Source organism: Saccopteryx leptura, chromosome 5, assembly GCF_036850995.1.
Source record: "Saccopteryx leptura isolate mSacLep1 chromosome 5, mSacLep1_pri_phased_curated, whole genome shotgun sequence".
Taxonomy (NCBI): domain Eukaryota; kingdom Metazoa; phylum Chordata; class Mammalia; order Chiroptera; family Emballonuridae; genus Saccopteryx; species Saccopteryx leptura.
The window spans coordinates 121,641,006-121,666,375 of NC_089507.1; the positions used below are offsets into that span (position 1 = coordinate 121,641,006).

The window sequence follows — 25,370 nt, forward strand, 5'->3', positions numbered from 1 at the left end:
GGTGTTGGACCTACCATTGCCTTTTGAAAAGACATTCTGGTTCTCAGAAGAGGCTATACTGGACCTCGAGGTGAATGAGTTTTGCGATTCCCACAAGTCATTTATATGTTCTGGGGGAGATTTTATGCCCCCTACCCCCATTGCTGATTTTCTAGTTTTTTGTTTGTTTGTTTGTTTTTTCCATAACAGGGCCTCAGAACTTAATTTAAAAAAGCAGAAAAGAGAACGAAGCGAAGCCACTCCAACCAGCCTTTTACTCCTATTTGAAAGATCCTCAGATAATTTACCTGGAGTCTTAGAGAAGAGAATTCCTATGGGGCTAAACAGTAAGTTATTGTTCTTATCTTAGTAGTTCTCTGTGTAGCCCTGGCCACATGAAATTTACTGAAATAATAGGTAGCCGCTGAGAGAAAACAAAAGAATGCTCCAAACAGGACTAACATGTTGCCCCACATGATGAAACATGATGTTACAGGGTCAGTCTGTAGGGGCAGCAAAGGTGATTTATGTTACAAGTTACAAGAAGTAGTTCTAGAACAAGAACAAGGAGTACCCCTTGCTGCCAATTTGTAGCGTGGCGTTTGGGGAGAAGGCATATAAAAATAAATAATTATTCCTGATTTCACAGTACTCAAATGCACGTGCTAGCATTGCACTAGGAACCAGTGAAAGTTACACTGAAAGAGTTCTGAAAACAAGCTCTCTGGCTTGTGAACCACCCAGGGGATGTAAATGACTTTCCAGAGCTTTGTGGGAATCTTTAGCAGGTCTTCTGTTACTTCTAAAAAAGAGCTCTAAATTGCTTCTAGAAAAATAAGACATTTGGAGAGCCAATCATACCAGTATGTGTCCAGGCAGGGCAAATCGGTCCCTTTCAAATAACCTCACAACAATAACTCACAGGCGGCATTAACATCCTGATATTTTCCACTTGTGAAAACAGTCTTTCAAACATGTCTGCTTAATGCCAAACTTCATCTTGTAAGAAGACAAATTGCTTTGGAAACTCTTACAATAGTATGTGAATGTTATTCACTCAACAACGTAGACATTTCAAAAGCAGGAGCCGACAACTCAGAGAAATAAATCATGACTGGATGCAAAATCTCATGTTCTCATTTAAGCTGGGATGTGAGGCTAGGGTCCTCTTTTTAAAAATAAAACCGAAGTGTTTTCTCCACTGAGTAGACATATCAATTTGCCCTTAGCTGGTTATGGGCTGGATAAAGCTACCTACAAACACTTACTTTTTGTTTGGCTTCAAGGATCCTTCTTTCAAGATCAGATGGGATCATTTTTCCCCTGAAAGGAAAAATAAATGTGTTATAGATTTATTTTGAATAGTTCACTTCTTTTTATTTGATAAGTGGCCACATGAGGATAAAAGTACAACCCTAAACTGTTGATAATAATGGTCAGTTTTAAAAACAACTCCTTGCCTCTTTTCAGAAAGAAATGCATTTCCTCCCTGAATGAAGCACGGTTGTGATTTCTGGCACATTTTGAGGACTCCTGACAACACGGTGCTGTTAGAACAGCCACGCGTCCTGAGCTCTGAACACAGCCTACTTTTAGGTCACCTCTTCATTTGGTTAAAATGAGGCTGCTTTGGAGCAAGACATGTTGCAATAGGGAGTGAGTGCAGAAAACGATTTGTATTCCAAATCTTCTGATGAATGGACATGCAATTGCACACATAGACGAAAGACCAAGAAGAGAAAATCCAGTCTGATGTATTTGAGTGAAACATTAAGCCAAAAAACTACCTAATTACATTTGTAGTGCTAAAAACACAGAGCGCACCAGAGCTCATGGGCTAAAAGTTCAAACAGTTAATAGACAGAACCGGAGAAAGAAGCATCCTTTCAGCCCCGTAATGTTTCTTTCCTAAAATAAAAATCCAGACATTGCTCACTGTAAAACTCATTATTATAATAACCAGAGGAGTTGATTTCTCCAAGAAGCCATATGTGGCTAGAAATATGATCTTGGTCGAGTTTCTTAATCATTATCCCTAGAACATAATGATATTACTTAGGGAGTTATGAGTTAATAAATAACATTTAAAAAGTGTTTGGTGTGGAAGCATTATTAGCTTTTATTGTTGGGATTGTTGCTTTGTCTTGTGACATTCCTATCTTAAGACATTCAGAAAAACAGACAAAGTACAGAGTGGCCTCACAGCATGGGAGGCAGTGAAACAGTCTTCAAACCAACATAGCTCTCTTGAGGTTGCTAAACTGCCTAAACTTTTCCCATCAAGGTCCTTGATCTAGTTTTCTTTTCTTTCTTTTTTTTTAAAAGGCAATTTGGAAAAATAAATTATGGGGAGGAGGCTGTAACAATAAATGGTGGGGGGTGCGACTAGCAGTCAGTGAGCAACAAGAGGGGCGTCAGCGTGCGGCCGGCGCAGGGGTCCAGCTGTGGCTGTTCCCGCTTCCGAGACAGAGCGGAGGAACCGGCTGCTGCGCTTCACCTCCGGGTGTGGGCTTGCCTGGGCTTTTCATTGAAATGTTATTATTGTTAATTACTTTGATCACACTTCTCCATTTAAAAACATAGTTTGCGCACTCTACAGTGAGCAACTAAGTTATATATTTTCTACAATTTCCATTTCAGGCTAATACAGGAAGTGTTACAAAATGGCCTGAATATAAAGCAGACAGGAGGCCCGAAGGCATTGAGAACTGCTGATTTATGTGACGCTGTTTTCCGAAGAAAGGCAGTTAAAATGCAATTACCTGGCGACAGTGACAGACAGCTAGCAGTGATTAGTTAGTTAGGGAGGTAGGGAACAAAGGACATTTATGTACCTTTGGTGCAAAGGCTATTCCCCGACTCAGAGCTGCCTGTGATGGGGACAGGAGGAGGGACAGAGGGAACGCAAAGGCTGGGTGGTGGGGCGGGCACCTCACTCCCTACATTTGTCTCTCCACGTCATAGCTTGGCCTGGGAGCCATCCTCTCTCAGTGTGGTGACTTGCACCTTGCTCCAGCCCCACTGTAAACAAAATGTTCACATTTCAGAAGAAATTCGGATGTTTATTTTTTATATAAATCTCTAAGCACATTAAAATCACCCTGGCACTTTGGTAGTATATGGAAATTGAGAACAAGAATTCACAGAAACTGTTGGCAAATCCCAAATTTTACTAATCACCTCTGCCTTGGAAGGTTTGAGAAGAACTAGCTGACCATTGCTGCCTGCTCATCTCATCACATCCAGATGCTTTGTTGCGCGTAAGGCAGTGGGTGTCACAGATTAGGGTGCATTAGGATTGGAAGGGGCTCAAGACCTAATTCTAATTTAATTGTCTCTCTCTCTTTTTTTTATTTTTATTTTTTTACAGAGACAGAGAGAGAGAGTCAGAGAGAGGGATAGATAGAGACAGACAGACAGGAATGGAGAGAGATGAGAAGCATCAATCATCAGTTTTTCGTTGCGACACCTTAGTTGTTCATTGATTGCTTTCTCATATGTGCCTTGACTGTGGGCCTTCAGCAGACAGAGTAACCCCTTGCTCGAGCCAGCGACCTTGGGTCCAAGCTGATGAGCTTTGGTCAAACCAGATGAGCCCAGGCTCAAGCTTGCGACCTCGGGGTCTCGAACCTGGGTCCTCCGCACCCCAGTCCGACGCTCTATCCACTGCGCCACCACCTGATCAGGCTAATTGTCTCATTTTTCAAATGAGAAAGAAGGCCAAGGGAGGTGAAGTGACTGCCCAAGATGAAAAGCTGGTAAAAGGCTGGTTGTATCTAGAAATAAAATGCCAAGCTTCCAGTACGGACTCAAAGGGCCACACTTACGGCAAACCTATTTGGAAAGATTGGAGTTCTTCAGGATAAGATAAATCCTTTAAGATAATATCTGATTTTCAGGGATCAGGGCTATCATTCCAGCCTTCTGGGAGAGCAGAATGACCATTTCTGTGCCATGGTTGGTTGTAAACAGTGACACTGTGGGTAGGGGGGCCACTGCATCCAGTGCATGCATAGGTTTGCTCCTTGCAGAGTGGACAGTGACAGTGTGGCTCACGGCAGGCAGGCTCCTGCCTTTCCTAGGTGCTCTGCTTTCCAAGCCCATACTTGTTTTGTCTTCCTAGAACCCCCCCCCCCCCCAAGCCTGGCACACCACAGGTGGCAGACTAACATCCGTTGGATGTGTGTGACCAGAGGCAAGAGTCGAGCCAAGGATGATATTAGTACGTTCACGTCACCTCATTCTCTTACCAGGCAGCTAGTATGGGGGCCTCTGGAGACAAAACTTTTCATCTTTCTTTTTATTTTAGAACTGGCTCAATTGCTTTAGAACAATGGTTCTTAAAATTTAACATGCATAAAAATCACCAGCATACATCTTTAGACTGCAGATGCTTTAGCTCCATTCTTAGGAATTTTGATTCAGTAGGTCAGTTATAGGACCCAGGAATTAATTCATCCCACAAGTATTTACTGAGCACTTACTATGTGCTAAACTCTGTCAGGGGTGCTGGGGTGTCCAGGTAAGCAGACCAGTTCCTACTCTCTGGGGCCTGTGTGCCAACAGGGGAGACAAACACTAACATAGTTAACAGACATGCCTAGGAATCTGCATTCCTAACAAGCACCCTGGTGATTCTGAGAGGTGGGTAGACTTAGCTTCAAGAAATATCGCTTTAGAAACGGAAGTTTTAATACAGTAAGCATTTGAATAATTGTGCAACATACTAGCCAATTTTCATGTGACCCATGGCTTTAAGCCATTGTGGCTTAGGGCAGCAAGCAGAAGGCGCTCCAGATGTGGCAATAGGCACCCCCTGCCTATGTGCTGTGGGGTGAGCACACTGGGTGATAGCCCCCAGGCTCGTCTGAAGATGAGGGGCTGTCTGGCCAATCCAGGCTTCTCCAGCCAAGCCTCCCACAGGGCAGGGTAGCACCAGATGGCAGCCATTGCATCCTCTATGTCTGGTCTAAAAGCATTTCCGTAGCAAAAATTTATCTTTAATGTTTACACATCCAGCCTTCAGGCTCACAATTAAGTGGCGACTGATGCTTTGCAGTGCTGCTCTCTGTTGGTTGCCAGTGTTTAAGACAGCACTGCCCTAAAGGGAAGGCTCTTGAACCAGACTGCTGCTTTGAATGTTGCTGTTTTGCATTAAGATTTCTGACTGGCCATAGCCTTTCAAAATTCATGTGACGTTACAGGGTCAGATAATGTCACAAAGTTGCCTGGGAAAATCCCACAATGCCAACTAGGGTTGCCAGCAGGAAACATCTTCTCTTTATGGGAAGGGCAAACCCCACAGGTTACCCTGTGTGTATGGCCTTTTGACCCAGATTCATGGCTGTCTTCCATGGCTCTGAAGGCAAGAGCCACCTGTCTTACTAAAAGAAGCACGTTCCTGGAGAGTGTGTACCTCTAGGCCGGCATCCAAATAGTCGTGTGGCTGGTGCTTGAGTCATCAGTGACCCTGTTCATTGGCCCTGCTGAACCTGTAGTAGTTCTTCTAGCCTTTCCAAGGTAAGCAGAGCATGGCTCTGTTCACACAGATATGAGTGCAAAGAAGAAAGGATGCGTGAACCCTTCCTGTTAGAAATCAACCATGTTGCAATTGCTATTAATAGCAACACCACTGGCAGCATAACAAATTACCAGTTTTAGAAAGAGTCACTGCACTCTATCTTAGATAAGAAAACTGAGGCTCTGAGAGGCATCTGAATGTGGCTAAAGGTTTGCAATGTGGAGACAGAATAGCAGGGCTCCTGCTGCAGATCTCTGCTAAGATCCTATGCTAACTGTGTGTACTTGAAGAATTTAGTTCTTCCTTTTACCACTTATGGATGATGGTAATAGTATCTGCTTCACAAGGTTTACCCGAGGATTAAATGAAATGGTAAATCTAAAACACTGTAGAGCACTAAGTATAAAATTCACCTAGCATATAGTAACCACCCAATGCATATTAGATAATCTCGTTGTTGTTTTTAGTAGCAATAGCACTGGCACTATGTAACTTGCAGGATGTCACACAGCTACTAGGAGGCAGATTTCAAACCTAAGAGCCCTGTGACATCAGAACCAAGCTTCTTACCACTGTACAACAAATGTCCAGAGCATTTATGTGGTTTAAATAAAATACCTACTACCTTGACTTAACATGAACCTTTTCTGGCTGAGTTCTAGGATAGTAATGATGTATGTAATATTTCCACTATGATTGTCTGGAAGTCCCTTGAATTGCATAATCCCTTGGTCCCAGTTCTTACTGCTATTAGCATTGATTAGTAAAATACAGAAAACATATAAGGTCCTACTAAAACAAATCGCTCTCTTGTTCTTTGATGATACGTTCTTTCCAGTGTAGCACCCAAACATTATAGGAGTAACAGAACCCTATTAGCTTTTTATTTGTTTTTGTCTCTAGTCAGTGGCAAGCAAAATGATTTCTTTAACATACAGATAACAAGAGGAGTTCATGGACCCAAGTGAGTTTCAAATTGCCCAGACTGTATCGTGCTTGAAAAACTGCAAGGGTTTGGAAAAAAATTTGTTGCAGGAATTTACAGAGCAGCAATAAAACTTACTAGAGAGATTCCTTTAGGGAAAGAACTCCATGTGTCCCCATATGGCCACTGCTGACGTGGCTGACCTATCCTAAGGAAGGCCCATGAGATAAACTAACAAACAGAAGTCATAACAGATCAGCCAGGAAGCACTTGTATTATGAAAACAATTTCTGTGTAAAAACATTATTATTATTATTATTATTATTATTATTATTTTAGGTAAGAGGAGGGGAGATAGTGAGGCACACTCCTGCATATGCCCTGACTGGAATCAACCTGACAACTCCATCTGGGGTCAATGCTTGAGGACCTAACTATTTTTAGTGCCTGAGGCTGATGCGCTCCCATGGAGCTATCCTCAGCCCCTGCTGCCATACTTGAACTAGTTGGGCCACTGGCTGCAGTAGGGAAAGAGGGAGAGAAGGGGAGAGGGAATGGGGGGAGAAGCAGATGGTCCTTTCTCCTGTGTGCCCTGACAGGAATCGAACCTGGGACATCAATATGCTAGACCAACACTCTAACCACCGAGCCACTGGCCAGGGCCACCATAGTTATAAACGGTGGACTTCCTTGGTCCTTTTGACATGCAGTTTGATTTGGATAAATAACTTTAACTGTAACAACCATATTTTCTCTTAAGATTTGTTTTTCAATATGCACAATGGGATCCCTTAGCCTATGATTGAATATGGAAGCAAGCTATTTTTGGTGATTTTTATATCTAATTATATTTGTATATATATTATTTTTTATTTAACTTCTCCAAAAAGCATTTACATATTTACATATGCTGCATAACAATCCAAGTGATATGTAACTGGGGACTCCAAGTGGTAAGGATCTATTCCTTTTTTATACGAAACCTTCTCATTGCTGCCATTGGGGGCTAGGAGAGCCTGGCAGGGGCAGGCAGGGGAGGTAAGGTGTCTGTGTGCTCAGAGAGGTGTGCTGATGGCCAGGGAGGTGTGCTGACGGCCTCGTGTCACTCTGCCCACCCCCAATCTACCACCCCTCTTCCATGACCTTGTTGGTAGAGAGAAGAGAAGGATTATTATAAGGAGTCCAGTTTATCTTGTAAGAAACAATTGCTTGGCTATTGTAAATAACTTTTGTGACAAGGAGGAAATCAAAACTGCTATTACAAAAACCTTAAAAATTAATGACGCGGGATTACAACAAATAGAAATATGAGAGGCATCCTAAATCATTCCCAGAGGAAAATGTATAGCCTGAAGTGCTTTTGAAACTAAATAACAGAGGATCAAAGTAACTAAAGTAAATATTTAATCCAACAATAAACAATGTGGACAGAAAGACTGATTTTTTTTCAATAAATTGGAAACCTAAGTACACTTTAATTCAAAAGCTGGAAGGTTGGAAAGATCAATGAATTTACAAATATCTGACTAGTCCAATAAAAAAAGAGAGGAAATGTAAATGTAACATTTGAAATAAGAAAGAAGGTATGGGTATATATATTTTTTTAATATTATAAAATAATTTTATGGAGAGCCTTTGCCTGGTCTTAAAAATTTTGTGGATATAGACAATCTCCCCCCCCCCCCCAAGAAAATGTAAATTAAAAAGAATTGATTCAAGAATATATAGAAAGTTTGAAAAAATTAATAACCAAATAATATGTGGGGAAAATATTTCTGAAAAATTGTCCCTCAAAATGCCAGGCCCCGATGTTTCTAGTAGTGATTTTTAACACGTCTACTCTTGGCAAATAATGCTTGTTCAGCTTTCATAGAGAAGACAATGTAAAGCTACTGAGTTTATTTCCTGAAATTAGTTAACTATGAAATCTGTCAAATATAGCCTCCAAAACCTATAGATATGTCTTAGAGTATAGCTACAAAAATCTTAAATATAATATTAAAAATATAATCCAGAAGCAAGTTAAGGATCAACACAGAACTAAGTAGGATTTGTTGCAAGAATGCAAAGAATGAAAGGGAGGTAAAGTAATAATTAGTATCTGAAACTATGTAAGTGTGTAAGCAGAAACTAATCTATAAGGAGAAACATATAAGCAGGCATACAAATATATGGAGGTCCCAGATAAAACTGAAGACTAGGCGATATTAAGAAGCTTGCTTAAGGTCATTCATCTACCTCTTCTTGGAGACCAGACTTAAACCTCAGGCTTGACTGTCTCAAATGCAGGCCTCGGGCTCTAAGCATGTGCACCTGCATGGGAGGCAGAAGGACTCCTTTGCAGTTATACCCAGCATGTGGACAGAAGGCAGATGTCTACTGAAGACAGATACTAGCATTCAGTCTTCATGGGCAAGCTCTGAGGTTTCCCAGGTCTGCGCTAACAAACTGTTCAAAATATAGGCAAAGAAATATTCTGCAAGTATTGAGTCTGACAATGTTGAAACTGGCTTGAATAACTATGTGGAAAACAGATTAACTTTAGCAAGATCTCAGCAAACTGACCGTGACAAGAGGCAGTCTGGATTATCAATAAATAATGATTTCAAAATGAGTGATTTAGGCTGGCAAAAAGTTCAGAGCCTCCCTGTTGGCATCTGCTGATACATCAGTAGTAATCCTTCAGGAGGCCATTGTCTTCGATCCTCCTACATTTAGTGTCTGTGGTGGTTCTGAAGAGAGTGATCTATTAACGAACCCAGCTCATGGTGCTGACAGGACCCAAGACATCCCAGAGAGCAGGCCTTTGAAAGGTCCTTAGAACAGCCAGCCACTGTGCTGACAAATACCCTGAACATGTGTCCTATATTCTCAACACCCTTTGGCAAATTAGTCACTGCAAAATTCTGCCCCTCATCGTTATTTGTAAATGTCAGAGAGGAAAGTAATGGCTTTCCAAAAGCCAGCACAGGGCCGAATGTGTGCTTACCCAACCAGTCTCCCTTCCTCCTGGCAGTGAACATCCCCGGAAAGGCTTTCTCCACAGTCGGGCACCCCTGGGGCATTGTCCACCCCAATGCTGGGTAAGGCTTTCAGTAAAACAAGATAATGGCCGGCCCTGGCCGGTTGGCTCAGTGGTAGAGCATCGGCCTGGCGTGCGGAAGTCCCGGGTTCGATTCCCAGCCAGGGCACACAGGAGAAGTGCCCATCTGCTTCTCCACCCCTCCCCCTCTCCTTCCTCTCTGTCTCTTTCTTCCCCTCCCGCAGCTGAGGCTCCATTGGAGCAAAGACGGCCCGGGAGCTGGAGATGGCTCCTTGGCCTCTGCCCCAGGCGCTAGAGTGGCTCTGGTCGCGACAGAGCGACGCCCCGGAGGGGCAGAGCATCGCCCCCTGGTGGGCATGCCGGGTGGATCCCGGTTGGGCGCATGCGGGAGTCTGTCTGACTGTCTCTCCCCATTTCCTGCTTCAGAAAAAATACAAAAACAAACAAACAAACAAAAAAACAAAACAAACAAACAAAAAAAACAAGATAATGGCCAAAGAGAGGAACGCAGCCTGGCAACTTTAAAATTGCAAAAATCAACTGTGGGAAGATCAAAAAAAATATATATCACGTACCCCTTGTGTGTCAGAGTCTTCATGTGGTAGTGTAAAAAAGTCTCTGGGAGCCAGCAGATCCTGAGAGATACTTGGGAAATTTGTCCCTCCTGTGCCTAAGCCAGACAGGGTGGGAGGATCTGAACGGGGGTGCCGTGTAAGCCCGACAGCACTGGACCCACAGAACCAGCACATCCCGTTGATGAGCATCTGAAGAACTTGGAGTCAAAAATGATTAAAATGATTATGAATAAAATTATGGACCACGGGCTCCCAGGAATCTGGGAAGATGTCGTAAGGGTACAGTCTGCCAAAACCACAACAAAGGAGAGAGCTGTGTGGCCCATGATGAGGCCACACATCTTGACTGGTTTATGAGGACCCTTGGAAGGAAGTCTGCTCTCTGGTCCTTCTGGGACTGGGAAAACCCTGATTGGCAAGCGCATTGCTGGTCAGTCTGGGGCAACCTTCTTCCACATCTCTCCCTCCTCCTTGACCTCTAAGTGGGTGGGTGAGGGGGAGAAAATGGTCTCTGCGCTGTTTGCTGTGCAGGTGTTAGCAGCCAGCTAACATGATGGAAATGATTCCCGTTATCTCAGTGGGAAGATGGTGAGCATGAGTCTTCTCGGCCTGGGGATAAAAACCGAGTTTCCAGTTCAGTTAGTTAGACCAACCATGTCTCCTGAAGATCGTATGCTAATGGTGGGAGTAAGCAATCGGCCTCAAGGAATCAATGAAGCTGCTGAAGGAGGTTGGTGAAAAGGCTCTACATTCTCCCTCCAGAGCATCAGCCTGGAAACAGCAATTAATTTGACATCCAGGGTGCAGCTGCCTTTGTGAGGAGAGAACTGAGCTGGTTGTATAGCCATCAGAAGGCTTCTTGGGCACTGACAGACCCAGCTATGCAGAGACATGTCCCTTGGTCCCATTCTCAGGGACCGACATCGCCACAGTACATCAGATAAGGTTCCACCAATAACTTACACTGATTTTGAAAATGCGTTTAGAACTGTGCCAACCCAGTGTGTCTCCAAAAGGTTTAGAGTTTTATGAAAACTGGAACAAAACTTTTGACTGTGGAAAGTAAACGGGACACTTAACATTGAAAGATGGCATCTCTGTAGTAGTTTTTCCATTCGTTAACATAGGAAACTAGGGATTTATTAACTGTACTTCTAGTGTGTATTCTAAATCTGACACTTCAAAAAAAATCAAATAGTGGTAGCTCAGATTCTACAGTTGACTGACAGCCTATATTAAGAGAAACTTGATTTTGCTTCCAGTTATTATCTGATGTGTATACCTAGTCATACAAAATGCAAAGGAACTTTTTTCTTTTATTTCTAATAGGGCTTTTTCAAGATGTGTAAAAGGACTAACAGTGAGCTCAAATAAAAACTTTACACCTTATTTGTACATAAGGATGCATGATTTATATACATCTTTTATAGGAGAAAAAATTTCTTCCTAAGGCCACATAATTCTTAGCGTTGGCTGATACAGTGATTTACATTTGAAACTGATCTTTTTTTACTGTTGTTTAACAGATTTAAGATCTCACCAAAATGTTGGCGAGGATGTGGAGAAAAGGGAAGCCTTGTACCCTGTTGTGGGAATGCAGACTGGTGCAGCCCCTGTGGAAAGCAGGATGGAGTTACCTCAAAAATTAAAAATGGAACTGCCTCATGACCCAGCGATTCCACTCCTGGAAATTTATCAACAGAAACCTGAAACAGTAATTTGAAAGAATTCAGGGTAAGGCAAAAGTAAGTTTACAGTTGTTTGTATGGAAAATAATACAATAATTAATAAGTAATACTACAAGAATAAACTCAGTGTTTCACATAGTCACAACTGTAAACCTCGTTTTGCTCAGCCCTGCACATGCACCCCTATAGTCACTGCAGTGTATTTACAAGAGCCAGGATCCAGAAGCAGCCCAAGTGCCCATCAGTAGGTGAGTGGATAAAAATGCTGTGGCACATTTATACAGAGGAATACTACTTGGCTATAAGAAAAGAAGGAAATCTTACCTTGTGTGACAGTGTGGATAGACCAGGAGAGCACTATGCTAAGTGAAATAAGCCAGTCGGAGAAAAACAAGTACCATATGATCTAACTCATTTGTAGAATCTAATGAACAAAATGAAGTAACAAGCAAAATAGAGGCAGATTCACAGATAGAGGCACGCTGACAGCTGTTGGAGGTGAGGCAGGGTTGGTAGAGGGATGGAGCAAAAAAGAAAAAAAAAGAGGAAAAGCTCATGGACACAGACAACAGTTTGGTGACTTCTGGGGGGAGGGAAGCAGGGAAAGGGAGGAGGAGAGAATGGGGGATAAGTAGTGATGGACGGAGGCTTAGGGTGTGAGCCCACAGAACAGTGTATAAATGACGGGAGTAGGACTGTACCCCTGAAACCTGTGTAATTTTGTTAAACAGTGTCACCCCCTAACTTCAATAAATAGAAAAAAAAGAGACCTCACCAAAAGCTGGGTAAAGCGCCAGCTTTTCCTTTATCTGGTTTGTAACCCGATGCTATTTTCTTCCCTTAACAGGACTAACTGATAAAGCATGTTCAGAAATTAAAAAAAAAAGTGGAAGAAAAACACAGATCTTTACCAAAGGATGCAAAAAAAGAGATTTGGATAAATGGAGAGATACATTATGTTTTTGGTAAGAGAAGTCAGCATGGTGAATACATACATTCAATCTCTAAACACAATTCCAGGGGGAACCTGGGAAAATAATGTTAAAGCACAACTAACTGGGAAATGTAACTAAGGATATGCAATTTTTAAAAAGTAGCTCACAAACAAAAGAATAGGCAGGGGATGAATTTTTCTCTACCAGAATGTAGAACACATTATAAAACTAGTGTGACTAAAGAATATTCTAATAAAGGCAAATAAGCCACTCGGTGGAACAAAACTAAAAGACTAGAAATGGGCTTAGTATGAATTTTGTATATGGATTAGTGATTAAAGTGTTTTTTAAAAATTTCATATGTTGTTGGAATATGTGGCAAAAATAAATTTAAAAAATTACATACCTCTCAAACATCATAGATTGAAATAAATTTCAGTTAGATCAACTATTAAAATAATAAAATAAAGGTTGTGTTAGATCAACTATTAAAATAATAATATAAAGGTTGTAGTGGAAAAAAAGATGAATGTTAACATGTGCTAAGAATAGGGGATACTTTCTACAGAAGGCACTAAAGGTGAAAAATCAATAACTAATGATAGCTCTGACTGCCAAAAAATGGAACATTTTTATAAATACTACAAATAAAATTTAAAAGCAGATGATACATTTTGGAAAACATTTACAGCACACATGACAAAAGAGGGTTTTGTTTTCTTTTTTCAATTATAAATAACTGATAAGCATAAAATGCTTGACTTTACTAATTATCAAAAGTACAAATGAGAAAATGAATACAGAAAGTTCTGCCTGACCAGGTGGTGGCACAGTGGATAGAGCATTGAACTGGGATGTGGAGGACCCAGGTTCGAGACCCCGAGGTCACCAGCTTAAGCGCGGGCTCATCTGGTTTGAGCAAGTCTCACCAGATTGAGCCCAAGGTCGCTGTTTCGAGCAAGGGATCATTCGGTCTGCTGTAGCCCCCCCCCCCCCCCCCCCCCCCCGTCAAAGTATATATGAGAAAGCAATCAATGAAAAAAACCCAAAAAACTAAGGAGCCGCAATGAAGAATTGATGTTTCTCTTCTTTCTTCCTTTCTATCTGTCTGTCCCTATCTGTCCCTCTCTCTGATTCTCTCTGTCTCTGCCACCACACACACAAAAACGAAAGTTCCCATGCACCAAATTCATATAAGTCACTTAAGGTTGAAGGCCTAGGTTTAGTGAGGACATGGTGAGCAGCCACACCTATATACACCTTGGGTTGAATGTAAATTGGCAGTTTCTATTCTGGTGGGCAACATGCCAGTTAGAACAATAACTCTAAAAATAAGCCCAGTCTTGGGCTCAGAAATTCTATTTTTAGGAACTTATCCTAGAAAAATAATATAAGAATATATGTAAATATTTGGCAACAATTATGTTTATGTTAGCATTTCTATTTTTTTAAGTTTTTAAACTTTTTTTTAAAGGACTTTTTTTTATTTTTTTTTATGTTTTATTATTTTTTTTAATAATTTTATTTTTTTAATGGGGTGACATCAATAAATCAGGATACATATATTCAAAGATAACAAGTCCAGGTTATCTTGTCATTCAATTATGTTGCATACCCATCACCCAAAGTCAGATTGTCCTCTGTCACCTTCTATCTTGTTTTCTTTGTGCCCCTCCCCCTCCCCCTTTCCCTCTACCATTCCCCCCTCCCCCCCATAACCACCACACTCTTATCAATGTCTCTTAGTTTCACTTTTATGTCCCACCTACGTATGGAATAATGCAGTTCCTGGTTTTTTCTGATTTACTTATTTCGCTTCGTATCATGTTATCAAGATCCCACCATTTTGCTGTAAATGTTCCGATGTCATCATTTCTTATGGCTGAGTAGTATTCCATAGTGTATATGTGCCACATCTTCTTTATCCAGTCATCTATTGACGGGCTTTTTGATTGTTTCCATGTCCTGGCCACTGTGAACAATGCTGCAATAAACATGGGGCTGCATGTGTCTTTACGTATCAATGTTTCTGAGTTTTTGGGATATATACCCAGTAGAGGGATTGCTGGGTCATAAGGTAGTTCTATTTTCAGTTTTTTGAGGAACCACCATACTTTCTTCCATAATGATTGTACTACTTTACATTCCCACCAACAGTGTATGAGGGTTCCTTTTTCTCCACAGCCTCTCTAACATTTGCAATTACCTGTCTTGCTAATAATAGCTAATCAAACAGGTGTGAGGTGGTATCTCATTGCCGTTTTGATTTGCATTTCTCTAATAGCTAAAGAAGATGAGCATCTTTTCATATATCTGTTGGCCATTTGTATTTCTTCCTGGGAGAAGTGTCTGTTCATATCCTCTTCCCATTTTTTTATTGGATTGGTTGTTTGTTTGTTGTTGAGTTTTATGAGTTCTTTGTATATTTTGGATATTAGGCCCTTATCTGAGCTGTTGTTTGAAAATATCATTTCCCATTTAGTTGGCTTTCTGTTTATTTTGTTATCAGTTTCTCTTGCTGAGCAAAAACTTCTTAGTCTGATGTAGTCCCATTCATTAATTTTTGCCTTCACTTCTCTTGCCTGTGGAGTCAAATTCATAAAATGCTCTTTAAAACCCAGGTCCTTGAGTTGAGTACCTATGTCTTCTTCTATGTACTTAATTGTTTCAGGTCTTATGTTTAGATCTTTGATCCATTTTGAGTTAATTTTTGTACAGGGGGAGAGACTGTAGTCCAGTTTCATTCTTTTGCATGTGGCTTTCCAGTTTTCCCAGCACCATTTATTGAAGAGGCTTTCTTTTCTCCATTGTGTGTTATTGGCCCCTTTATCAAAAATTATTTGACTATATATATGTGGTTTTATTTCTGGACTTTCTATTCTGTTCCATTGGTCTGAGTGTCTATTTTTCTGCCAATACCATGCTGTTTTGATTGTCGTGGCCCTATAATATAGTTTGAAGTCAGGTATTGTAATGCCCCCAGCTTCATTCTTTTTCTTTAGGATTGCTTTGGCTATTCGGGGTTTTTTATAGTTCCATATAAATCTGATAATTTTTTGCTCTATTTCTTTAAAAAAGTCATTGGAAGTTTGATGGGAATTGCATTAAATTTGTTTATTGCTTTGGGTAATATAGCCATCTTGATTATATTTATTCTTCCTAGCCAAGAACAAGGTATATTCTTCCATCTCATTATATCTTTTTCGATTTCCCTTAACAATGGTTTATAGTTTTCATTATATAAGTCCTTTACATTCTTTGTTATGTTTATTCCTAAGTATTATATTTTTTTTTGTTGCAATCGTGAATGGGATTATTCTTTTGAGTTCGTTCTCAATTGTTTCATTGTTGCCATATAAAAAGGCTGTTGACTTCTGTATGTTAATTTTGTATCCTGCGATCTTACTGTATTGGCTTATTGTTTCTAGTAGTCTTTTTGTGGATTCTTTGGGGTTTTCGATGTATAGGATCATATCATCTGCAAAAAGTGATACCTTTACTTCTTCTTTTCCGATATGGATGCCTTTTATTTCTTTGTCTTGTCTGATTGCTCTGGCTAGAACCTCTAGTACCACATTAAATAAGAGTGGAGAGAGTGGACAACCCTGTCTTGTTCCTGATTTAAGGGGGAAAGCTTTCAGTTTAGTGCCATTTAATATGATGTTACCTGATGGTTTATCATATATGGCCTTTATCATGTTGAGATATTTTCCTTCTATACCCATTTTGTTGAGAGTCTTAAACATAAAATTGTGTTGTATTTTATTGAAAGCCTTTTCTGCGTCTATTGATAAGATCATGTGGTTTTTGTTCTTTGTTTGGTTGATATGGTGTATTACGTTAAACGTTTTACGTATGTTGAACCATCCTTGAGATTCTGGGATGAATCCCACTTGATTATGATGTATTATTTTTTTAGTATGTTGTTGTATTCGATTTGCTAGTATTTTGTTTAGTATTTTAGCATCTGTATTCATTAGAGATATTGGTCTGTAGTTTTCTTTTTTTGTGCCATCCTTGCCAGGTTTTGGTATGAGGGTTATGTTGGCCTCATAAAATGTGTTTGGAAGTATTGCTTCTTCTTCAATTTTTTGGAAGACTTTGAGTAGAATAGGAACCAAGTCTTCTTTGAATGTTTGATAAAATTCGCTGGTATAGCCGTCAGGGCCTGGACTTTTATTTTTGGGGAGGTTTTTAATGGTTTTTTCTATTTCTTCTCTACTGATAGGTCTGTTTAGGCTTTCTGCTTCTTCTTGACTCAGTCTAGGAAGGTTGTATTGTTCTAGGAATTTATCCATTTCTTCTAGGTTGTTGAATTTAGTGGCATAAAGTTTTTCATAGTATTCTACAATAATTCTTTGTATATCTACGGTGTCTGTGGTGATTTCTCCTCTTTCATTTTGGATTTTGTTTATATGAGTTCTTTCTCTTTTTTCCTTGGTAAGTCTTGCCAAGGGTTTGTCAATTTTGTTGATCTTTTCAAAGAACCAGCTCCTTGTTCTATTACTTTTTTCTATAGTTTTTCTGTTCTCTAATTCATTTATTTCTGCTCTGATTTTTATTATTTCCTTTCTTCAGCTGGTTTTGGGTTGTCTTTGTTCTTCTTTTTCTAGTTCCTTAAGGTGGGAAGTTAAGTGGTTCACTTGGGCTCTCTCTTATTTTTCATATATGCCTGAAGTAATATGAACTTCCCTCTTATCACTGCTTTTGCTGCATCCCATAGATTCTGATATGTCGTCTTGTCATTTTCATTAGTCTGTATATATCTTTTGATCTCTGCACTTATTTCTTCTTTGACCCATTCATTTTTTAAAAGTATGTTGTTTAGTTTCCCCATTTTTGTGGGATTTTTTTCCTCCTTTTTGCAGTTGAATTCTAGTTTCAAGGCTTTATGATCAGAAAATATGCTTGGTACAACTTCAATTTTTCTGAATTTGCTGATGTTGTTTTTGTGGCCCAACATATGGTCAATTCTTGAGAATGATCCATGTACACTGGAGAAAAATGTATACTCAGTCACTTTGGGATGAAATGTCCTGTAGATGTCTATCATATCCAGGTGCTCTAGTGTTTTGTTTAAGGCCATTATGTCTGTGTTGATTCTCTGTTTGGATGACCGATCTAGAGCCGTCAGCGGTGTATTGAGGTCTCCAAGTATGATTGTATTTTTGTCAGTTTTTGTTTTAAGATCAATAAGTAGCTGTCTTATATATTTTGGTGCTCCTTGGTTTGGTGCATATATATTAAGAATTGTTATGTCTTCTTGATTCAGTGTCCCCTTAGCCATTATGAAATGGCCATTTTTGTCTCTGAGTACTTTTCCTGTCTTGTAGTCAGCATTATCCGATATGAGTATTGCTACACCTGCTTTTTTTTGGATGTTATTTGCTTGGAGTATTGTTTTCCAGCCTTTCACTTTGAATTTGTTTTTATCCTTGTTACTTAGATGAGTTTCCTGTAGGCAGCATACAGTTGGATTTTCTTTATTAATCCATTCTGCTACTCTGTGCCTTTTTATTGGTGAGTTTAATCCGTTTACATTTAGTGTAATTATTGATACTTGTGAGTTCCCTATTGCCATTTTATATCTTGCTTTCTGTTAGTTTTGTGTCTTGCTTGATCCTTCTCTTTCGTTTTTCTATCTTTTGTTTTTGTTTGTTTGTATTCCATACATTTTTCCTCTGTTGCTATCTTTTTTATCTCATGTGCTTCTGTGGTGGTTTTTTCAATGGTGGTTACCTTTGAGTAATGAAAAGGGTCCCTACCCTGTTCATTGTAGCAAAGTATTTTGTGAGTACTTTTGCACTCCATCGTCCTTTGCTACTGTTAATCTCCATCTTTTCCCCCTCTTTCTTTTTGTTGTTGTTTTCACAGTTTAAATTTGGTTTTATTGTGTTCTTCTTGGAGCTTTTACTTGTGGCTCTGTTTTTTTTTGTTCTTTGTATCTGATTGGAGAACCCCCTTTAGTAATTCCTGGAGTGGGGGTTTTCTGATGATAAATTCCCTCATCTTTTCTGTATCTGTGAATGTTTTTATTTCTCCTTCATATTTGAAGGATAGCTTTGATGGGTATAGTATTCGTGGCTGAAAGTTCCTCTCTTTCAGGACTTTAAATATTGGGGTCCACTCTCTTCTAGCTTGTAGAGTTTCTGCTGAGAAATCTGATGATAATCTAATGGGCCTTCCTTTATATGTTGTATTCTTCTTTTCCCTGGCTGCCTTGAGAATTTTTTCTTTGCTGTTGGTTTGTGTCAATTTCATTATGATATGCCTTGGAGTAGGTTTGCTGGGGTTAAGAAAACTCGGAGTTCTGTTTGCTTCTTGAACTTGAGGCTTTAGTTCTTTCCACAGGCTTGGGAAGTTCTCATCTATTATTTGTTTGAGTATGTTCTCCATTCCATTTTCTCTCTCTTCTCCCTCTGATATACCTATTATTCTTATGTTATTCTTTTTGATGGAGTCAGATAATTCTTATAGGGCTATCTCATTTTTTTAAATTTTTGAGTCTCTTTCTTCTTCTCTCTGTTGTGCCTCAAGTTGCTTGTCTTCTATTTCACTAATCCTCTCTTTTATCTGACCTGTTTTATTAGCTAAGCTTGTTACTTCGTTTTTCAGCTCGTGAATTGAGTTTTTCATCTCTGTTTGATTTGTTTTTATAGTTTCAATTTCCTTGGACATATATTCTTTGTGTTCATTAAGTTGTTTTCTGAGCTCCCGAAATTGCCTTTCTGTGTTTTCTTGTATATTTCGGAGGTTTTTTAGGATTTCTATCTTGAATTCTCTGTCATTTAGCTCTAAGGTTTCCATTATATTAAATTTTTTCTCCATAGATTTTTCCTCATCTATCTGTGTTACCTCTCTTTCTTTTGTATCCATGATATTCGATTTTCTCTTCCTTAATGGCATCTGAGGGTGGTTTTGTTGATAGTATTAATGAGATTTAATAAAAAATAAAAAGTTTAAAAAAAATCGAAAAGAGTTGTTTTTTTTTTTAAAAAAATTAATAATGAAATAAAGAAAAATAAAATAAAATAAAAATTTAAAAAAAAGGAAATTATTCCCCCCCTCCTTTTTTCCTCTCCTCTCCTCTCCCCTCTTTCTTGAGAAAATCTTGTGGTGAACTGTGAATTATAACAAACAATGCCTGTGATGGAGGGCCTGAATTGAGGAAAATTAATAAAGGGGCAAAAAAAAAAAAAGAAAAAAAAAGAAAAGAAAAGGGGGGGTATGGACCCACAAAAAGCAAATAAGGAAAAAATTTGGTTCAAGAATAAAATGATTTGCTTTTAGGTGTTGGTTGTCTAAGAGTTATGATGAGAGGAATAAGAGGAAAACAGGAAAATGGGGGGACAAATTAAAAAATTACTATTGTATTTAGTGGAACAAGAACTAGATAAAATGGAGAGCCAGGGATGGGAGAACTGCTTGTGAGTTAAAAAGGTGAAGTAAAAATCCCCCCAAATGCCACAAACATAAGTTTGAGTCCCAGATAAGATAATTTTTTTGTTATTGAGGTTTGAATGAGAGGAGATGTAAAGGAGAAAGGAAGAAACTAATATAGAGGGAGAAAAGAAAGAGAGAGAGAGAAAAAAAGAGGGAACCACTAAAAGAAGAAAAAAGAAAGGAGAGAGAGAGAGAGAGAGAGAGAGAGAGTTAAGGGTTTTGGAGTGCAACCCTCATAGAGAGAAAGGAAGAGGAGAGAAAAGAAAATGGGAGATGTAACACTTATGGGTAGTATAGTTCAAGGAGAGGAGAGAGTAAGACCGGCAGAGAGTTAATCGGCCAAATTGGAGGAGGAAAAAAAGTATCAAGAATGAAGATAAGAGAAACAAACGAACAAATATAATAAAATGGGATAGGTTATAAAGTCTGCAGATTATTCTTGATTTTGAGAGGTTATCTTCTTGCTTTTTCTTTTCTCTCCCTCTTCCTGGTCGGTGACTCTGTACCCCGGGTTCTGCCCTTTTGGCACGCTCAGGTAGAGGTTTGCAGTTGATAAGTCTCTATGACAATGTCATGTATTGTGCTTTAGTCTCGTTGGCAGTCGAGGTTCATTAGCATTTATAGGCTCCGACAGTGAGAGAGTCCGTGTTCCTGGAGCCTTTCTCCTAGTCTTTCCTTCCTCAATTAGTAGCCTGATAATCCAGCTATGGGGTTGCTGCTGCCTCTGCCTGGATAGTAAGAGGCTCAAAGAGCTGGCAACTCCCCACTCTATTTCCACTCAGCACAGGGTTCTGGGTAAGGCTCAGTCAGTCAGAGCTGCTAGCATAATCAGGCAGGCTTTCCGCCCACTCAAAGACCTCTGGCTCTGCCACTCTGTCCGGTAACACAGGTGGGCTCCACTTCCGGGGCACTTGGAGGAAACTCTCACTCACTGGCTGCGCGCGCAGACCAGGATATCCGGCCAGCAGTCTCATGCTCTGAGTGAAACCCCCAACCGCATGGAAAAGTTGCAGCGTTGGAATTGGCTCTCGCTCCGTCCCCGTGCGCGGCTTTTGCAAGGCGCTGGGGCGGCCCGAGATTCCGATTTGGCCCACACAAAGGCCCCTGACTCTGCCCCTCTGTGCGATAACACGGGCGCGCACTGCCGAGGTACTCGGAGGAATCTCTCACTCACTATCTGCGCGCGCAGACCAGGATATGAGGCCGGCCGCGTTTCCCTGAGTGAAACCCCCACCAGCACGGAAAATTTCCACCGTTGGAATTAGTTCTCGCTCCCTCCCGTGCGCGGCTTTCCCAGGGCGCTGGGGCTGCCCAGAGATTCTGCTTTCGGCCCACAGAAAGGCCTCTGACTCTGCCTCTCTGTGAGGTAACACGAGCACCCACCCACTCCTGGGGCTTAGGAAGAAATCTCTCGCCCACTAACTGCGCACCGACCAGGAGATCGGGTAAAATGGCTGCCCCGCTTGTCTTTCTTTGTTTGGGTTTGGCGCGAGTGTTAGCTTGTATTGCCCGGGTTGCCACAGGATCAGTTTTTCCTCGGCTTGGATCTCCGTGCCACAGCCTGGTTCGGCCGTTTGTGCTGCGGCCTGGATCTATTCACCCCTTTGCCTGCCTCAGTTTCTATATTCACAGTTACCAGAGAAAGCCGCCTTGTTTAGGTTAGTGAGGAAGGTGGAGCATTTCTTACTCCCTAATTCTTTCGGGGTTTGGTTATATATTTAGCCAATTTTTCACTCGACCATACCTTCGGGTGTATTGCGAAGCATCTGGAGGCTCCAAGTATAGGTTTTTCTGTTTCTGGTTGAAGATCTTGTTGAGTTTTGGGGGAGATTTATCGGTATCGCTTCCTACCCCGCCATTACTCTGACGTCATCTTTTAAAGGACTTTTATTAATTTTTCAGAGAGAGAGAGGGAAAGAGGAAGAGAGAGCAAGAGAGAGAAGGGGGAGGAGCAGGAAGCATCAACTCTCATATGTGCCTTGACCAGGCAAGCCCAGGGTTTTGAACCGGTGACCTCAGTGTTCCAGGTCGACGCTTTATCCACTGCGCCACCACAGGTCAGGCTATATTAGCATTTTTTTTTATATTAGCATTTTTAAAATGCAAAAATTTTAAATAACTAACAACAGAAGGTTTGTTAAATTACTTAACAATAAGTAACAGTAATAAATTCTAAACAATAAATTATTAAATATAATTAAGCATTATATTGAAAAATTTCTAATGACATGAAAGTTGCCCATAATATTTTAATTATGTAAATAATAAATTTCTAATCAGTAAGTTTTATGTTTAAATATATATATAATTATATGCACCAAAATACTACACGAGATTTTGTCTAGATCTTTCTATTCTCTTATTTTTCTACAATGTCTCTGTGCCACTTCTGAAATAAGGAAAAATAATACTCTTTTTTTTTAAAGAAGGGGCTATTCCTTACATAACACCATATATAAAAATTAACTCAAAATAAATCAGAGACCTGAATGTAAGAGATAAAACCATAAAACTCTTAGAAGATATACCTGAAACTAATATATAATAATACTAAAACTATAACTGAAAAAATTTTATTAAAAAGTATCTGGAAGAAAGCATAAGATTAAGCTTCATAACATTGGATTTTGCAATGGATGTATGCACGGATATGGCAATAAAAGCATCAGCAACAAAAGAAGAAGTAATAGACAAATTGAACCTCATGAAAATTAAGAACTCTTGTGCATCAAAGACAATACCAACAAAATAAAAAGGCAACCCATAAAATGGGGAAATATTTACAAATCCTATCTCTGTAGAGAATTAATATTCAGAATATATAGAGAACTCCTTAAACTCAACAACAAGAAAAACAACCCAATTAAAAAATGGCTGAATGACCTTAAGAGACACATATAGAACACTCCATCTAACAGCAGCAGAATACATATTCTTCCCAAGTGCACATGGAATAGATCATATGTTAAATCACAAAACAAGTCTTAACAAATTTAGCAAGACTGAAATCATATTAATTATCTTTTCTGGCCATAACAGTATGAAATCAATAATAGGAGAAAAATTAAAAGAATTATATACAGTGTGTCCGTAAAGTCATGGTGCACTTTTGACTGGTCACAGGAAAGCAACAAAAGATGATAGAAATGTGAAATCTGCACCAAATAAAAGGAAAACCCTCCCACTTCCTTGCTGCATGGGCAGCATGTGCGCATGCGCAGATGATGATGTAACACTATGTATACAGCGGAGCAGCCCATGGCCATGCCAGTCAAGATGTGGATGGTACAGAGGAAAGTTCAGTGTGTTCTGTGGCTCGCTAAATTTGAATCCGTGACCAAAGTGCAACGTGAATATCAGCGTGTTTATAACGAAGCGCCACCACATAGGAATAACATTACGTGGTGGGATAAGCAGTTGAAGGAAACTGGCAGTTTGGTGGAGAAACCCCATTCTGGTAGGCCATCAGTCAGTGACGAGTCTGTAGAGGCTATACGAGATAGCTACCTAAGGAGCCCTAAAAAATCTGTGCGTGAGCCCACATTGAACTGCACTGAATAGGTATGAAACTGGGAAAGTTTTCCTTTTATTTGGTGCAGATTTCACATTTCTATCGTCTTTTGTTGCTTTCCTGTGACCGGTCGAAAGTGCACCATGACTTTATGGACACACTGTATATGTGGAAACCAGACGACACACTCCTAAACAACCAATGGGTCAAGAAGAAATCAAAATAAAAATCAAGTCTATCTTCAGAGAAATAAAAATGGGAACATAACATACTAAAATTATAGTATGCAGCAAAGCAGTTCTAAGAAAGAAGTTTATTGTGATAAATACCTACATTAAGAAGAAAGCTCTCAAATAAACAATTTAACTTTACATCTCAAGGAACTAGAAAAAGAACAAACAAAGCCCCAAATTACCATAAGAAAAAAATAAAAAAGAACAAAATAAAAGTAAATGAGAGAGACAATAGAAAAGATGGACAAAACTAATAGCTTTTTTGAAAAAAATAAACAAAATTGGCAAACCTTTACCTAGACTTACCAAGGAAAAAAAAGGACTCAAAGTAAAATTAAAAATGAAAAAGAAGACATTACAACTGATACCACAGAAATGTAGAGAGATCATCAAAGACTACTATGAAAATTTATATGCCAACAAACTGGATAATGTAGAAAATGGATAATTCCTAGAAACTGAAAACCTACCAAGACTGAATCATGACGATATAGAATTTCTGAACAAACCAATAACAAGTAAGAGATTTAAGCAGAAATGAACAACCTTCAGCCTTGACCAGATTGCTCAGTTGGTTAGAGCATCGTCCCGAAGCACAAAAATGGCCGGTTAGATTCCCAGTCAGGGCACATACAGGAACAGACTGATGTTCCTCTCTATCTCTCTCTCCCTCTCCTCTCTCGCTAAAATCAATAAATAAAATTTTTTTTAAAAAGCAACCTTCAACAAAGAAAAGCCCAGGGCCAGATGGCTTCAAAGATAAATAAATGCTAGCAAACACTTAAGGAAGAATAAAAGTAATACTTCTCAAATTAAAAAAAAAAAATGAAGTGGAAGGAATGTTTCTTTACTTATTTTATGAGGCCAGTATTACCTCATACCAAAACTAGATACAAACACTACAAGAAAAGAAAAATACAGGTCAATATTGCTCATGAACATAAATCCTCAACAAAATACTAGCAAATTGAATTCAGTACATAAAAGGATCATACTCTATAATCATGTGGAACTTATCTCTGGGATGTGAGGGTTTTAAAAACTCTCAACAAACTGGGTATAAAGGGAATATACTTCAACATAATAAAGGTCATATATAACAAGTCCACAACTAAATTACACTCAATAGTGAAAAATGAAAACATTTTCTCTAACATCAGGAACAAGGCAAAAGTGCTCACTCTCACCATTTCTAGTCAACACAGTACTGTAAGTCCCAGCCAGAATACATAGACAAGAAAAAGCAAAATATGGCATTCAAATTGGAAAAGAAGGTTATATAGTCTATGGTTGCTGAAGACACAATCTAGAAAACCCTCAAGATTAATAAAAAACTATTAGAACTAATATATTCAGTAAAGTTGCAGGATACAAAATCAAGATACAGAAATCAATCCCATTTACAATAACATCAAAGAGAATAAAATACTTAGTAACAAACTTAAGCAAGGAGGTAAGGAATCTGTACACTGAAAACTACAAGATATCAATGAAAGAAAACACACAAATAAATGAAA

At 39.5% G+C, this 25,370-nt stretch overlaps 1 protein-coding gene and 1 pseudogene across 1 annotated transcript in view; one reads left to right on the plus strand and one right to left on the minus strand.

The window, feature by feature from the left end:
- The window catches only part of GAD2 (glutamate decarboxylase 2), a 96,369-nt gene that overhangs the window by 37,061 nt on the left and 33,938 nt on the right, over positions 1-25,370 (minus strand). Inside the window, exon 9 of the mRNA XM_066385614.1 lies at positions 1,248-1,302. Within this exon, the coding sequence (XP_066241711.1) occupies positions 1,248-1,302 (55 nt within the window). The remainder of the gene's footprint in view (positions 1-1,247; positions 1,303-25,370) is intronic.
- On the plus strand, positions 8,709-11,109 carry LOC136405953 (fidgetin-like protein 1; annotated as a pseudogene).